Source organism: Pangasianodon hypophthalmus, chromosome 4, assembly GCF_027358585.1.
Source record: "Pangasianodon hypophthalmus isolate fPanHyp1 chromosome 4, fPanHyp1.pri, whole genome shotgun sequence".
NCBI classification, from domain to species: Eukaryota; Metazoa; Chordata; class Actinopteri; order Siluriformes; family Pangasiidae; genus Pangasianodon; species Pangasianodon hypophthalmus.
Window position 1 is genome coordinate 30,002,552 of NC_069713.1, and position 15,227 is coordinate 30,017,778.

A 15,227-nucleotide genomic window follows, 5' to 3' on the forward strand; every position below is an offset into this window, starting at 1 on the left:
GGAGAAACGGTAATGCCCTTTAACTGCGCTCCGGGGACTTAGCACTAGAGTTAGCATGCTTTTTGTTCCCCCAGGACCAAATAGAGCAGTCAAAACCTTTTTTTTTAACCCTTTATGTTCTGTTTGTCTCAAAACTTAAAGACATTTTATAAAAGTAAAACATACTGTGTCAGGGGGAAAAATTTGAAAATTTGATACGTCAAAAATGGGCACAACCCAACTTTAGGCTCTAAAGAAGTCTGACTATAGAGTGACAGACAGGAGTTGCAACCTATCAAATGAAAGAGAAGAGCATTAGAGTGTAAATGAAGCAAAAAGGAGTGACACAGTCGGATATTAAAGGTGGTATAGCTTTTTTTTTTTTCTTGCTGAACTTGTAAAGCATTTATTTGTTCTCTTATTTGATGAAAAGCTAGCCAGTGATATTCAGATCATTTATCCTTGTTGTGGAATTTGTATCATTACCCAGTATTGCAGTGTTTTAACTCTACTGATGTGTGTCTTTTTATCCTTTGGTCTTGGTTTGTCAGATCTTTACAAGGATTTAAAGTCTATATCTGAATCATCATCTTGCTGATTCGTTTCTGGTTTATGGGTCTGTCCTCGTTTAAGCCTGGTCTTGTAAACCTGAAAATAACTCCACGGTAGCGTCGCCAAGATGGCTGCTGAGTGGACAGACTTTACTAGAAGGATATTAGTAATACTGCAGAAATGGCAGCATTTAATTACATCCTCAGAGTTGGCACAAGAACACTTGGGACTTGTTCCAAACCATATGCTACTTTACTAAACACTATGTCAGTACATCACTGGTGTCATTACTCTCTAGGTACACTACTTATAGTAGTGTGCATTGTGTGGTTTGACACGCAGCCAGGAATTCTCTCGCAGCCCTGAATACACATAGAATCATGCAACAAATCCATCATTATATTCGGGTAACAAGGTGAAATACAAATGTCAATCCAAAATGTGATGTTATTGGTCGTCCCATTCTCCCAACTCTTATTTACCTCTCTTATTTACGTCTCTTATTTACGTCTCTTAGTGTAGCACATTCACCCATCACAGGAAACTGTGTTCGGTACACTGAACCCGGGTGGAGAGATGAAGGTTTTGGCCACGAAGCACCACAAGTCACCAGACAGTGGAAAAAAAAAAAATCAGTTCTATCTTAAATTATTTCCAGTTGAGAGATTCAGACTTCTGGCATAAACTGTAAGACTAGCTGTCAGACAGGAGACATGTCTTCCTGTCCATGCACTTGTTCAAAATGGTGGTCTAGTAATTCCCTACAGCTTCTCTGCATGCTTCTTCAAGCATAAGCGGTGACAAAATAAAGGAATTCAAGTTTAGAGCAAATAAATATCTTACGCACAAACGTAGTTATTTACCAATAAGAGCACATCCCCATGTGTTTTATTCCTTTTGTTAAAATTAAATTAAGAGAACGAGACATAATTGACATTCTGCTGTACCTTTAAATTCTTCATTCTAGGACCTGACAAGAACCTCTGATGTTATTTATAGAGTAGGTTTGTAGTGTATCAGGAGACTTTTTACTTCATTACTTCCTCTCGCCTGTGATGATGATGTTTGGACATCAGATGGCTTTGAAGTCTCCACCGTGGCATTTGTGGAAATAGGAGTCTCAAAGGCACGGATGTACAGGGAGAATATAATCAGCATCACAATGACAAACTAAAGAGCAAACCTCTTTGTATTTCCAGACATCTAACAAATTGATATTTTCGACTCAAAGCGTGAAGCATTAGCATGTACACACCGGCAAACATGATGCGCACTACATCATGCCTAGTTCTTCCAGGTTTTAGGCTGAAGAGAAATATTTACGCTAACTCTAGTCTGAGTTCATTTTTACAGTACGACTAAAAGAAAAGTTTATTGTCACATTAACGTAGCTAGTTAACGTTTAATAAATTAGCTAGTGATTCTTCAGTTAAACATGTGGTTTGTATTCAGGCGGCTGCCTCAGAAGTACTTTTGGACTTCTGGAAGGTAGTGTAAGGTCTAAAGCCTGGCTAGAATAAAGCATAATAAACCTGTTTTTAACAAAAAAAAAAAAAAAAAAAACTGTCAGGGTGAAGGCTCAGTCTCCAGGGTGGCTGTGTGTCTCGTCTCGGGCTTCGGCTGTGTTCTGGAGCAGTCAGGTGCATCGGCTTGTGAGCTCATCTGGGAGACAGAAAAACAGTGGAGTTTTGCGTGCCACTTTTTAGGCGCGTCTCAGGAGCCCTCCATATCGATCCTGCCTCGAGCGGAGTGGCTTTGATCGGCTTAGATTGGTGCCAGAGCCGAAGCCGACGGGGCTTATTTGTGATTCCCTCCCAGCTTTTCCATTACATAGCAGCTGCTGTGCTCCTCTTTAGAGCCAGAACACTGTGGGTCGATGTTAGGGTTAGGATCAAATTGGCTGATATTACATGATATCATGACTGTGTCTGCTGTTGCTGTAGCACACAGGACTTTTGGACTTATATCGGGTAAGAACGATGGAATCTTACTTGAGACATGAGCTGAATCTGATTTTTCATTTTTTGTCAAAAAAAACATTGACCAGTCAAAGCAGGTCATAACTATATACCTATCAACAGTTAACACTCTGTGCTAAGGACCAGAAAGTTGTGATTTCCTCAGAACTAATCGGTCTCACACTAGAGTTGGATTTTCTCTTCAACTGGCTAAAAGCGTAGGCAAAATGAATAAACATTAATATTGGCCAGACCATAGTCTATTTTAACTCTTGGTCTCCACTGCTCTCTAAAATGTCTTATTAATATCTCGAAGACGGCATTAACTTATTCCTTTATTATCTCGGCGCAGAATTACATTCCCAGCTGGGCTATATCGACACCACTTAGCCAAAAAAAAAGTCTCTTACTCTTTAACAGCAGCGGATTTTTCTCCTCTAGATAAATTATAATGGTGATTACGATCACGGCACTGAACTGTAAAACCTGCTCATGTCTCCCATTCGTTAAGATATTAGTCATTGATATAGCGGTTTATTACAGTGTGGAAAGTGAAAGCTCATGTACTGTTGTGTCAAATTCTGAGAAGTTAGACCTTCATGAAAGCCTCGTCAATCAGCTCCAGACACAAATGAACAAGTTGCTTCCAGTTAATGACTGGAAGCAGTGTAATGAATCTAAAGCTTGACTGCAGCTTCATAAGGCAGAAATGAATGATAATTCTCCAGGTTGTAGCCTCAGATTCCTGTTCTTGGCTGATGGTCTTTTGCTGTAGTAGACTATCCACCTCAAGGCTCGACGTGTTGCGAGATGCTTTTCTGCGCACCACGGATGTAAAGAGTGGTTATTTGAGTTACCGTAGCCTTCCTGTCAGCTCCTCAAAACTCTTTCATCAACAAGGTGCTTCCCTTCTACAGAACTGATGTCAGATGGTGAGTGTAGTTTCATTGTAGTTCATGAATAATAACCTTCATGATGCGTAATTACCTAATAATCCATGAGTTAATTGTGTAGTTGGAAATTCTGCAGCAGTATTGTGTTATAAACGTGCTATGTCTATTTGATGCTACATTACTGTAATACACTGATATTGAAATGGACACAGAATAGTTCATTACCCAAAAGTATTACAATTTTACTTAACATTTATAAGCACAGTGTGCCACGCTACTAGGCCAAAGCACGTTGTGTACACAAACACTTGAAAAGCAGATGCTACGCTACTCTCAGCCCTAGAGAGGTTATTTATTTATAAACAGCAGGAGGGAACTTATAAATAAAGGAGTTGAAGGAGGTCACTGGTTTGTGTGTGGTTTGCTGTCGGAATTTGTAGAACGAAAGCAATTCATCCATCTTCTCTCTTCTCCGTGCAGACTTTTTTTTTTTTTTTTTTATCCAGTTCTGCCCAGCGCAGACTTTTGTTGTTTTGTGTCCATGATTTTATTTGACTTTGATTTTCCAATTCGACTACAGCACAATGGGATTTAGCCCTGAATCATCTCTATCTAAAGAGAGAGCGATGCAGCGGTGCTTTAATGAGAGCTCAGGACATTTCCCATGCTAACCAGTAGAGGTCACAGTGACCAGAGTTTTAGCAATGACAACATAACAACAACATAACAGCTACTTCATGTTCACTTGCTGGTTTTAATAATTGAAGCTCTAAGTTTGTTTACGAAGTCTTGCCAACTTTTTGTAAGCACTAAGCCATTGTTGTATTTATATTGGTTTATTCTTTGCATTATCATTTGCCCGTGGTTTAACCGCTGCTTATTACGTTTTAACCTTTTGCTTATCTTACTGATTCTGGATTTTGAAAAAATGATTTCAGTTTGTCCGCCTCTGAATTTACTGTGATACAAGTCTACGACAATACACGCACCAATCAACGAATTAGCACCAGAATTGCTAAACACATCACAAATATTTCAGTATAAACATGTTTAATGTGTTTCAGGGCAAAGAATTTTCTTCAAAATTTCCACAACAAAAATGAAATGATAACTAAACAATAATACATATTGTTAATAATAATTCCTCTTTTCAAAATCCATGACCAAATATTATGAGGTCCATAGGAAATGTAGTTTGCATTTTGTTTGAAGGAATCTGTAGCTTAACAGAAAACCTGGTTGCAGATCCACTCGTAGCTTCGCGTCTTAAAAAACTTTTATTTTGTTATTTTGTCTGTATTATAAACCAGCACTCCACAATGGGTTTGTATTTTTACTGGTGTGAAATTAATAAAATATTTTCTAAAAAAACACACCAAAAAAAAAAAACATCCAGTGAGCGGCGGTTCTGTGAGCGTAACCACTCTTTACAACCTTTATAACATGCTGAGCAGAAAAGCATCACCGAATTACATTTCGATTTGCATTTTTGCTGACTTGTATATGTACATTTGTACATTTATGGCATCTGGCAGACGCCCTGATCCAGAGTGACTTAGATTTTTTATGTCATTTTTATACAACAAAACAGGACAGTTTTTTAAGGGTTAAGACTCGTAACCACTGAATCAATGTAAAAATCGTAATTTCATGGTTAATAATGGACAACATATCCAATAATCCTGGTAGTAGATGGTTCTATATGTGCTGTTTTATATTAATATTAATAATGCAGACAATAATTTACAAATTTACAGCAAGTATACACTGATTCATAAATATTTCTTTCATTACATATACCTTACTATAAAGAACAAATTCTGCTCTTAGTGCTCTAAAATCCTTGAGGGTAATTTTGCATTCTGGCCCTCTCACGCCATCCAGTTAAATCATATTTGCATCTTAATATATTCCTTTATAATATAGTACATCAGGGCTTTAGCATCAAGCAGGGAAATGTTTTAGTGTCAGGTCAGATGTGAGTGTATAGAGGCTCGGGGATGATGTAGATGATGTAGCTTTTGGCAGGGCCGGGCTGATCGATCATGTGCAGCGAGCTGTGAAGATTGGACTCGGGCTGGGAGACACTGTGTGTTAATGCAGGCACCGGAGAGCGTTCACAGACTGTCTGCCTCCACTAAGAGGCTTAGAAAATACAACAGGGTTATGTGAGAGATGTTGGAAAGCAGTCTTCACTCTGGAGAAAACGTTCAGGCTCTGCCAATTCACCTGGAAGTAGCTGAAAAGTTCAAACTTTTAAAGAAACTTTTTAATGAAGTTTGTGGACGTTCTGTGAAATCCTATGAAAGTTATGTGTCAGATTTCATATCAGTGAAGTCATTAGTCATTATGAATTACTACTCGTTTTACGCTATATTATACACTTTTAGCTAATCGTTACTATTTAATGCTTGTGCACTTACTATTTAACACAAATAATACATATATAATATCCATTACTGAAATACACAATAGTAAGATCTGTTAGATCTTATTTTTTCCCGTAAGAGTCTACAGTGTATCTCATGATCTAACTTCATAGGAGAAACATGAAAAAATGGCGAAACAAAAGCTTGTATTTACAGAACTAAAAAAAAACAATATTTTCTCTTTGACTTCGGTTTCCTGCAAGTAGAATTATTTGGATTCGTTCTTACTCGTTCAGATACATCATGGTCTGTAAATGTATTAAAAATATATATGTAAACCCTATGATGCTGGACTTTATGGAACCAAAAATGAACAAGAAACTCAGTCATTTACTCCAATACATGCAGAAATGAAAAAGAAAAAACCCTAAACATGGTTCCCATCTGATATTGAGAGTATACTTTTTTTAGAACGTTATCATCACCGTTTGTAGCCACACTGGTATATTGTCCGTCTACAGCAGTGTAGTCTGTCATCACCTTGTCCTGAATGTGAGCCGTTGCTAACTGAAGTGTGACGTTCTGACAGCGTGGCACTGTACACCTCCATCACTGTCAGTCAGTGGCTCTTTCAACTACGTTCAGCCAAAGAACAAGCCCTAATTTAAAGGGAGGGACCCGTCCAATAGCAATCAGCACTTGTACCCTACTTCGGCTGCCGAAACGGAGAGAGCAGATTGATGGATACGATGCTCAGACTCGGGTGATGGCTGGCGGCGGCTCAGTTGGCACGGCCGAGTGTTTTGCTGGCAGTGGGGTGTTCTATTCCACCCTCGCACCGCCGACGATGAGCTTCACTGTCAGCTTGGACAAGTGCACTTTCACACGGAAGGTTTCTTCCCCCGGGGTGATTCGAAATATGTATTTAATCACGATTCACTCAAAATATACTCACTGAGTTACAAGCAATGGACACTCCACACCATTGGCGCACAGTGAGTCTGATACTTAATGTACACTTTTCTGGCCACTAGCTTCAGGATCTTGAACGTGGCAGCCTGATTGGCTGTCTAAACTTCAAGGAGAAATGAACGTAAAACTACAATCACTCTTTTTGTCTCTCTCTCTCTCTGCCTGTCTCTCATTCTTTGTCTGTCTCTCTCACGCTCCCTGTCTGTCTGTCTGTCTGTCTCTTACACCCTCTGTCTCTTACTATCTGTCTGCCTGTGTCTCACTCTCTCTGTCTGTCTCTTACTCCCTCTGTCTGTCTCTCATTCCCTGTCTGTCTGTCTATCGTGTCTGGTTCTCTCACACACACACATACTGTGTCTCTGTCTCTCTCTGTCTCTCTCTCTCTCTGTAGCCGCTGAAGCTGAGCTGTGATGTATGCAGCGTGGTGTCCAGCTCGGGGCAAGTGCTGGGTCGTGGTGCGGGCACTGAGATCGATCGAGCTGCCTGTGTTTGGCGGATGAACAACGCTCCGACCCAGAGGTACGAGAAGGATGTGGGCAGCCGCACAAACCTGCGAGTGGTCTCACACACCAGCGTGCCGCTCCTGCTGCACAAACCACAGCACTTCTTTGGTCCGGCGTCCAACGGCACCGTGTACGTGGTGTGGGGGCCGCGGCGCAACATGAGTCCAGACGGAAACGGTCTCATCTACAACATGCTGCGGCGCGCAGCCGACGACTTCCCCAGCGCTCGCATCTACGTCACCACTGACGAGCGCATGGACTACTGCGATAACGTGTTCAAGAAGGAGACGGGCCGTGACAGGTGAGAGAGAGAGAGAGAGAGAGAGAGAGAGAGAGAGCAAAAGACACAGAGAGAGAGAGATACAGAGAGTGACACAGAGAGGGAGACAGTGAAAGACAGAGATATAGAGACCAAAAAACAGAGGAGAGACAGAGAGAGACACAGAGAGAGACTGAAAAATATAGAGAGGTAGGAAGAGATAGAGAGAGATATGGAGAGAGGTACAGAGAGACACGTAGAAAGACATGAAAGAGAGAAATACAGAGATAGACAGAGATAGACAGAATTAAATCTGGTTAATGCTGAGTTTGATGATGACTTGTCTATTGTTAGAGGCGGCAATGCTGTGTGTGTGTGTGTGTGTGTGTGTTTTGGGAAAAGACATATTAATAGAACAAGACAGAGGGCGCACAGACACAGCATGATTTCAGAAGCACCTATACAGTTGAGTGCAAAAGTTTGTGCACCCTTAGCTATTTATTGTGATAGGTTTCACAAAAATATTCACGTCGTGTATGATAAGAGATTAATAGTGAAAAAAAAAGAGTGTTATCTGTTTCTGAAAGTGATATAAATATTCTCTTTTACGTCTTTTCTATTGTGTTTTATGTATGGGTCTACTACATAAGGCACATTCTTTATATCCCTTCCTGAACATCGGCATTTCCGGACTGCAGTGAAACTTTGTGCTGAAAGAATTCTAGGAGCTGTCTAAGTTTCTTTTACAAATCTATTTTCTGTAATCTCTGATCTATAAAGCACTGTGCAGGCTAGTTTTGATATGCATGAATATCTCGGTGTGCCCTGTGCCCTCTATTGGACAAACCAGAAGAATGCTGCTGCCTTTGACTCAGTTCTCAGAAAGACAGAAGCCAGGTTTGAGGCAGAAAATCTCTGTGTGTTCTTTGTAGTGAAAAGTGCCTCACAAACTTAAAAAAACATCTCTCCTGATGTATTATATTGGAGTTCAAGGTTAGCCGAGGTATGTGTACATCAACTATATGTTATCGTTACTATTGTAACAGCTCATTCACGGGGACTTGTATGGTGGACGCTTCACGTAAACGGATTTTGTTATTTAACATCATTGATTTTGTGATGTTTTCTGTAAAGCGACGTTATTTAATGCTTATGGAAGGAGTCTGCAGTCTCCAGTCCATGTCTTCAGGACAGAGTTTACACTTTCTGGTTTCTGGTTTTGTATCATACTACTGAATTGAAAGAAATCAGTCCAAAACAAATCCATAAATTAAGACAAATAAGACTAGCCAAAAGTAATGGCACCCTCTAAAGGGAAGGCAAGTTAGTGTGACACTCTGCAGTGGCTGAGCTGCGTTACTAGATTTAGCCATTTAGTCATTGTTTCCAGCTCTCAGTGAGATTTTTATGGAGTTTTGTGGTTGTGCCTCGAATTTACAGCTGATAAGCACATGAGTATGAAGAAAATCAGACACTTTTGTAAATCTGGCGGGAAATTTTAGTTCGGTTTGGCTTACGAAAATATATATACTTTACTAAAAATATCCAACTATCCAATGTTCGTACCGCTCATCCTACACAGGGTCACAGGGGAGCCTAAAGCCTATCCCCAGGAGCACGTGATAGAAGGCAGGGGACACCCTGGACACTAGGGCACAATTGCACATACACTCACACACTATGGACAATTTGGAAATGCCAATCAGCATACAGTGCATGTCTTTGGACTGGGAGGAAACCGGAGTACCTGGAGGAAACCCCTGAAGCACGGGGAGAACATGCAAACTTGGCAACACACAGCGCAGAGGCGGGATTCGAACTTGCCTAACCCCGGAGGTGTGAAACAAATGCGCTAACCTCTGAGCCACTGTTTCCCCCTACTAAAAATATACTGCTAAAAAATATTTTACTAAAAGATTGATAACTGAGGCCAATGTTCTGTCAGCTGGGAAATTTGACCCACTGCCATTACATGATGATTACTTTCTGTCTAATGTCATCTTCTACAGTGAAAGGAAACAAACAAACAGACAGCAGCATGTAGCAGAGACACATATTTACCACAGTAGGAAAAGTCAGTGTGTGTGTGTGTGTGTGTGTGTGAGCCGACATGGCCATGAGCAGATGTGTATGTAATATTGAGAATAAATCAGTTGTAATAGAGCAGCTAGGGGGTTGGGGAACAGTTGGTGGCAAAGCCTTGGCTTTAGATCACATGTTAGAAGCAAAAACGACTTAAAGCCGTCATCTGTGACGGGAACGTGTGGCAAGGAGACATCAGTGGGAAAAATAATTTTGGTATTACCTGAAACAATGGCCGACTGGGTTAGGAGTAAATCACTTCAAGGTGTGTGTTTGTTCGGGAAGCCGTGTTTCACATAAAGCAAACATGCATAGTGGGAAAGATCAAGCAATCTTCAAGGAATTCTCATCCCAAAATTTGTAGGACTGCGTCTGTGGGACTTTGTCGGATTTCAGTAACTATTAAAGGAAAACTTAAAGGTATCGAGCGAAACATATGGCTTCATACATAGCTATGTTCACATCACAAAGTGGTCTAGACCCTGATGTTATACATATCTAATTAATTTAAAAAAAAAAATAGCCACATATCTCAAATCCATATGGATACAAACAGGTGAACAGAATCAATTTATTATTTATTAAGATGTAGCTTAAAAATAGCCTGCAGTTTAAGCTAGGATACAGTGTATTAATAGCTGCTTTTTGTCCTTTTGACCACAAGGTACCACTAATGTGCACTGGGTTTCATTTTCAGTACAGATAAAAGAAAATCCTCAGAAACCATTATTTCATGCTGAGACAGGGCCAGGAAGGGTGAATGCAAACACATCCATTCTCAAAAAAAAAAAAAAAAAAAAAGAATTATAAATTAGAGCTGGGACCTAAATGTACACTAACAAAGTGAAATTTTAGGGGAATAAATTACCAAAAAAAATGCTGAGAAACACAAAGACTTCACCTTTGTAGGGGTATAAACTAATAGCCTAACTAAGAACATGGAAATAAGAAACCATTTATCAGAGCATGAAGGAGGTCACAAAACCTGAATATAATATAAGCCATAAAACTCAAATATGGATCTACAGAATGTGGGGGAACTTACGTCTTGAATTTTTGCCAAAATATAATTTTCCTTAACATAATTTGTAATGACACATATCCTGGTAAAAACACTGGGATACAGGACACACTTAAAAGCTGGAGAATATGAACAAAATGTAATCAGTTATGTACCGGAGCATATATTTATAATTTACTTTCTTAACTTTATAGTTACTGCTACCTAAAATGAGCTACTTCCTCCTTGGACAGGATGTGAGATCCTTTCACCTGGAAGTACCGCCAACCTCTAAGTGTACAAACATTCAGATTTGGTCTATACTCTGAAGAGCTGATTCTTGGAACAAGGACAAATCCCACAGCCATGCTCCAAAATCTAGCGGCAAGCCTTCCCAGATGAGTGGAGCTTATTATAACAGCAAAAGGAGGGAATAAATCTGGTATGGGGTGTTCAAAAAGCACATATGGGTGTGATGGTCCGGTGTCCACAATCTTTTGGCCACATAGTGCATTTCTGACAAGCAATGCCATGACAGTGTGATCAAGGTTATATAGTAAATTATAAAGAGGAGTGGGCCAAGACCAGAACCCTGAGGAATTCATGGTTCCTTTTTAAATTGCAGTGTTGCTTATCTTTTTTAATCCACTTCTTAGCTGATCAAAGTTTGAGTGACTTGTCAAAACTAAGATATACTACAGAGCATATGGCAGAATATCCATTTCCATCTGGCAAGCAGCATGTGATCCATCAGCATGGATCTGCGGGGGCACAGTGTGAGAGACAGCCCATTAGTCTTGGTGTCAGACGTCCATATTCTCATTGGGAGTTGTGGTGCTATGGATATGTGTGATGACAGGCCTAACAAAGCAGGTGATGAACGGATTTCCTCGAGCTCAGCTGGGAGGTTTGGCGTGCCATTTTGTTCTGGAGCGTGATTAAATTTTATGGCAAAACAAGGCCTCCTCTGAAGGAGTGGTATATAACACTCAGGTAGAAGCAATATACTCTTGTGAAGTTTTGGCCTTGTAGACATTCTGCAGAGATGCACAGTTTAGATGCCTACAGCAAGTCAGAGTTGGTAAAGGAAATGTGCTACAAGCTGTAATGTTTTGAAACCGAGAGAACAGATATATTAAAAATGCATGATGGATATCACATTTCATAAAACAAGGTGCTATGTGATTGTGGGTTAGCAAGTTCTCTTGGATTTCTTTATGACCTTTATGACCTTTTGAAAGCAATGACAACTGATCTTAAGCCAAGCCTTGTATCCCTAAGGCTAGCTAGATACTTTAAACTAAAGAGAGGTCTGCGGTGTGTGTGTACTCTGAACCACTGTACATTTAATCTGACACACGGTCACATGGTTTCACATGGTTTCTTGTGTAAATGCAGTTTGGTCATTTGTTTCTGGGGCCCTTTTGCTTGCATTTGTGTAAGCAGGATTTGGAAAATGTTTGAGAGACAACTTAATCAAACTACCATGTTTTCTGTCTCATCAATTTTTTTTTTGCCTGTTTCACCTCCACCACTGTTGTTCAAAAACGAGCCAAATGCGCACCTTTCAAACCCTTCGTGTGTCTGTGGTTCTTTTTTGTTTTGTTCTCTCATCATTGGAAATATACTCTCAGCTTGATGATTTTGAATCTCTTGCTATGTTGATTTGGGAAAATAAAACTGTATGCAAAAAGGAGAGAAACTCTGTTCAGTGTCACATGTTGGGATATGATTAGCATGCCTATTTGGTCATGTGACACTTCATGCAAGTTTAATTTAGCATCATCTATGCAAGACATCTATGCAAGACAAACATCATGCTGACCATAGACTCCACATGATTCAACTAATCAGAAATTTTTTCAAGGATTTTGACCGTCTGACCTCGCTAAATGTCAATATGCTGGTGCTAGCTAGCGCCTAATTAAGACATGACTTGCTCTTGCCTCATTCTTCCTGGTCATGCAAAATTCATTGGACTGCTAATGAGTCCTCCCACCACTAACCCTGTCCTCTTAACCACTAGAATATGTAACAAGCTCCGACCAGTAAGTCTTCCCATTAAACCATAATTGTTCCAAAGTTTTCCAAACCAATTTCACCAAAAACCAAACTTTTCACACTTGGATTATGTGAATTCTTCTGGTTTGGTTTCTCAGCTTCTCTTTTGCCTTCCTTCCTCACACCTGCCTCTTGCTTTCTCTTACTCATATCTGGCACTATTTCAGTATTCCTAATGTATACACAGTATGTCTGCTCTTGTCATCGAGAACAGTACCTTACACTGGAGGTTTTGTTAGCAGAAATGAAGCATATATAGCTGTTCGCTGTCTGCTGCAAGGCTGTGTGTGTGTGTGTGGGCAGTATGGGTAACTGTGTGTAGAGATAACAGTGGACAGCACTCTTAAATCACACTGTCACATTACCATGCAGCTACACGAGGACATTTGACCCACTGGACCTCACAATGCAGTAACTCACTCCAGATATTGTAAGCGTTGCCCTAGAGCTTGGTTTCTGCTAAACATTTTTGTTCCTGGAGAGATTTTTCAGATTTTCAAGCTTACTTGTTGTTACATTGGAAATATGAATTAAAGGAGTTCATGTGGGAGCATCTTATTATATTTAGCTCTCATCCATAAAAAAAAAAAAAAAAAAATTTAGACTGTAATTTAGATGTAAATCCATTTGTTACATAATCAGGAGCTGGCAGCCTGGCAGCTTTTCCATCCTCAGATGACATAAAACATGTAATGCACTGTGTTTCAAAAGAGCTAAATAAATCATGATAAACCTTGTGAAGAACACAAGTTAGGGTTAGTGTCCCAGCTGGGGCTGTAGTTGGAGTAAGGGTTAAGGTTTAGGATTAAGGTGGAAATGCTGGTTAATTTTGGAATGAGGATTAGGATTAGATCAGGGATTAGTTTTAGGGTTAGTGTTCCAGCTGGGAATGGTATTGGAAGTGGCATTTGGGTGTGGCATTTAGGGTTGGAATTTGGGTTGGAATTATGGTTGGAATAGAGGCTAAGGGTTAAGGTTGGTGTGAGGGTTTATGGTTTATAATTTTGGATATTTAGATGATTTATGATTAGGGTTAAAATGGAGGTTGGGTTTGCACTAGGAGTTAGAGTACCTTTAATTAGAAGACCTGCCCAATCCATTCCAAAGCTCTCCTCGGCTTCCTTCACCTGAGAGTCACTTACTGCTGTTGAGGATGGCCCCACATGGATAGTCTAAACTTTGCTGTGAGATTGCTGTGTATGGTACCACATGGATACCATACCCTAAAGATTGCTATGGATAGTCTCACTTAGCTAGTCTAAAGATTACACTTACTGAAAACAGTCTACACTCAAGGCTCCTTCATTATTTAGTGGATAACTTCATTTGGATACTATAGACTTAAAGCTAAAAACTTATGAAATCTAAAATGTCTCTGATGCTCATACTGAGGATCCTTTTAACACACTCAGTACAGTTTGACTTTAAAGTATACAGTTGTGGATGAGTAATGACTCATAATTGCACTATCTTGTGTTACCCAGAAGAGGATGGGTTCCCTTTTGAATCTAGTTCCTCTCAAGATTTCTTCCTCATGTCATCTCGGGTAATTTTTCCTTGACACTGTCACCTCTGGCTTGCTCATTAGGGATCTAAATCAATGTCCATTGTTAAAAGCCCTATATAAATATAATTAATTAAGTATGGTTAATGTTATGGTTTATGTTTAGGATTGAAGTGGAGGTTCGGGGTGAAATAGAGGTTAGGACAGGAGCAGAATTTAGGACTCAAAAAGAGGTTAAGGTTAGGTTTAAAGATAAGGTTGTAGTAGAAGTTACGGTTGGAGTTGGGGTTTAGGGTTGGAGTGAGGGGTTAGGTTTATAGTTGGAGTGTGTGTGTGTGTGTGTGTGGGGGGGGGGGGGGGGGGGGGGGTTAAGCTTTCGGATGGAGACAGGATTAGGTTTTTAGTTGAAGTTGGGGGATTAAGCTTTGGGGTGGAGACAGGATTAGGTTTATAGTTGGAGTGGGGAGGTTAAGCTTTGGGGTGGAGACAGGATTAGGTTTTTAGTTGGAGTGGGGAGGTTAAGTTTTGGGATGGAGACAGGATTAGGTTTTTAGTTGGAGTGGGGAGGTTAAGCTTTGGGATGGAGACAGGATTAGGTTTTTAGTTGGAGTGGGGGGTTACGCTTTGGGATGGAGACAGGATTAGGTTTATAGTTGGAGTGGGGGGGTTACGCTTTGGGATGGAGACAGGATTAGGTTTTTAGTTGGAGTTGGGGGATTAAGCTTTGGGGTGGAGACAGGATTAGGTTTTTAGTTGGAGTGGGGAGGTTAAGTTTTGGGATGGAGACAGGATTAGGTTTTTAGTTGGAGTGGGGAGGTTAAGCTTTGGGATGGAGACAGGATTAGGTTTTTAGTTGGAGTGGGGGGGTTAAGCTTTGGGGTGGAGACAGGATTAGGTTTATAGTTGGAGTGGGGGGTTACGCTTTGGGATGGAGACAGGATTAGGTTTATAGCTGGAGTGGGGGGGCTAAGCTTTGGGGTGGAGACAGGATTAGGTTTATAGTTGGAGTGGGGGGTTACGCTTTGGGATGGAGACAGGATTAGGTTTATAGTTGGAGTGGGGGGGCTAAGCTTTGGGGTGGAGACAGGATTAGGT

At 40.4% G+C, this 15,227-nt stretch overlaps 1 protein-coding gene and 1 long non-coding RNA gene across 3 annotated transcripts in view; one reads left to right on the plus strand and one right to left on the minus strand.

Moving 5' to 3' along the window:
• The window catches only part of LOC128318079 (uncharacterized), a 74,667-nt gene that overhangs the window by 25,121 nt on the left and 34,319 nt on the right, over positions 1-15,227 (minus strand). The gene's annotated exons all lie outside the window — the stretch shown is intronic.
• The window catches only part of st6galnac3 (ST6 (alpha-N-acetyl-neuraminyl-2,3-beta-galactosyl-1,3)-N-acetylgalactosaminide alpha-2,6-sialyltransferase 3), a 46,950-nt gene that overhangs the window by 15,243 nt on the left and 16,480 nt on the right, over positions 1-15,227 (plus strand). For both annotated transcript variants that reach the window (XM_053233049.1, XM_053233050.1), the window contains exon 3: positions 7,115-7,527. In XM_053233049.1, the coding sequence (XP_053089024.1) occupies positions 7,115-7,527 (413 nt within the window). The remainder of the gene's footprint in view (positions 1-7,114; positions 7,528-15,227) is intronic.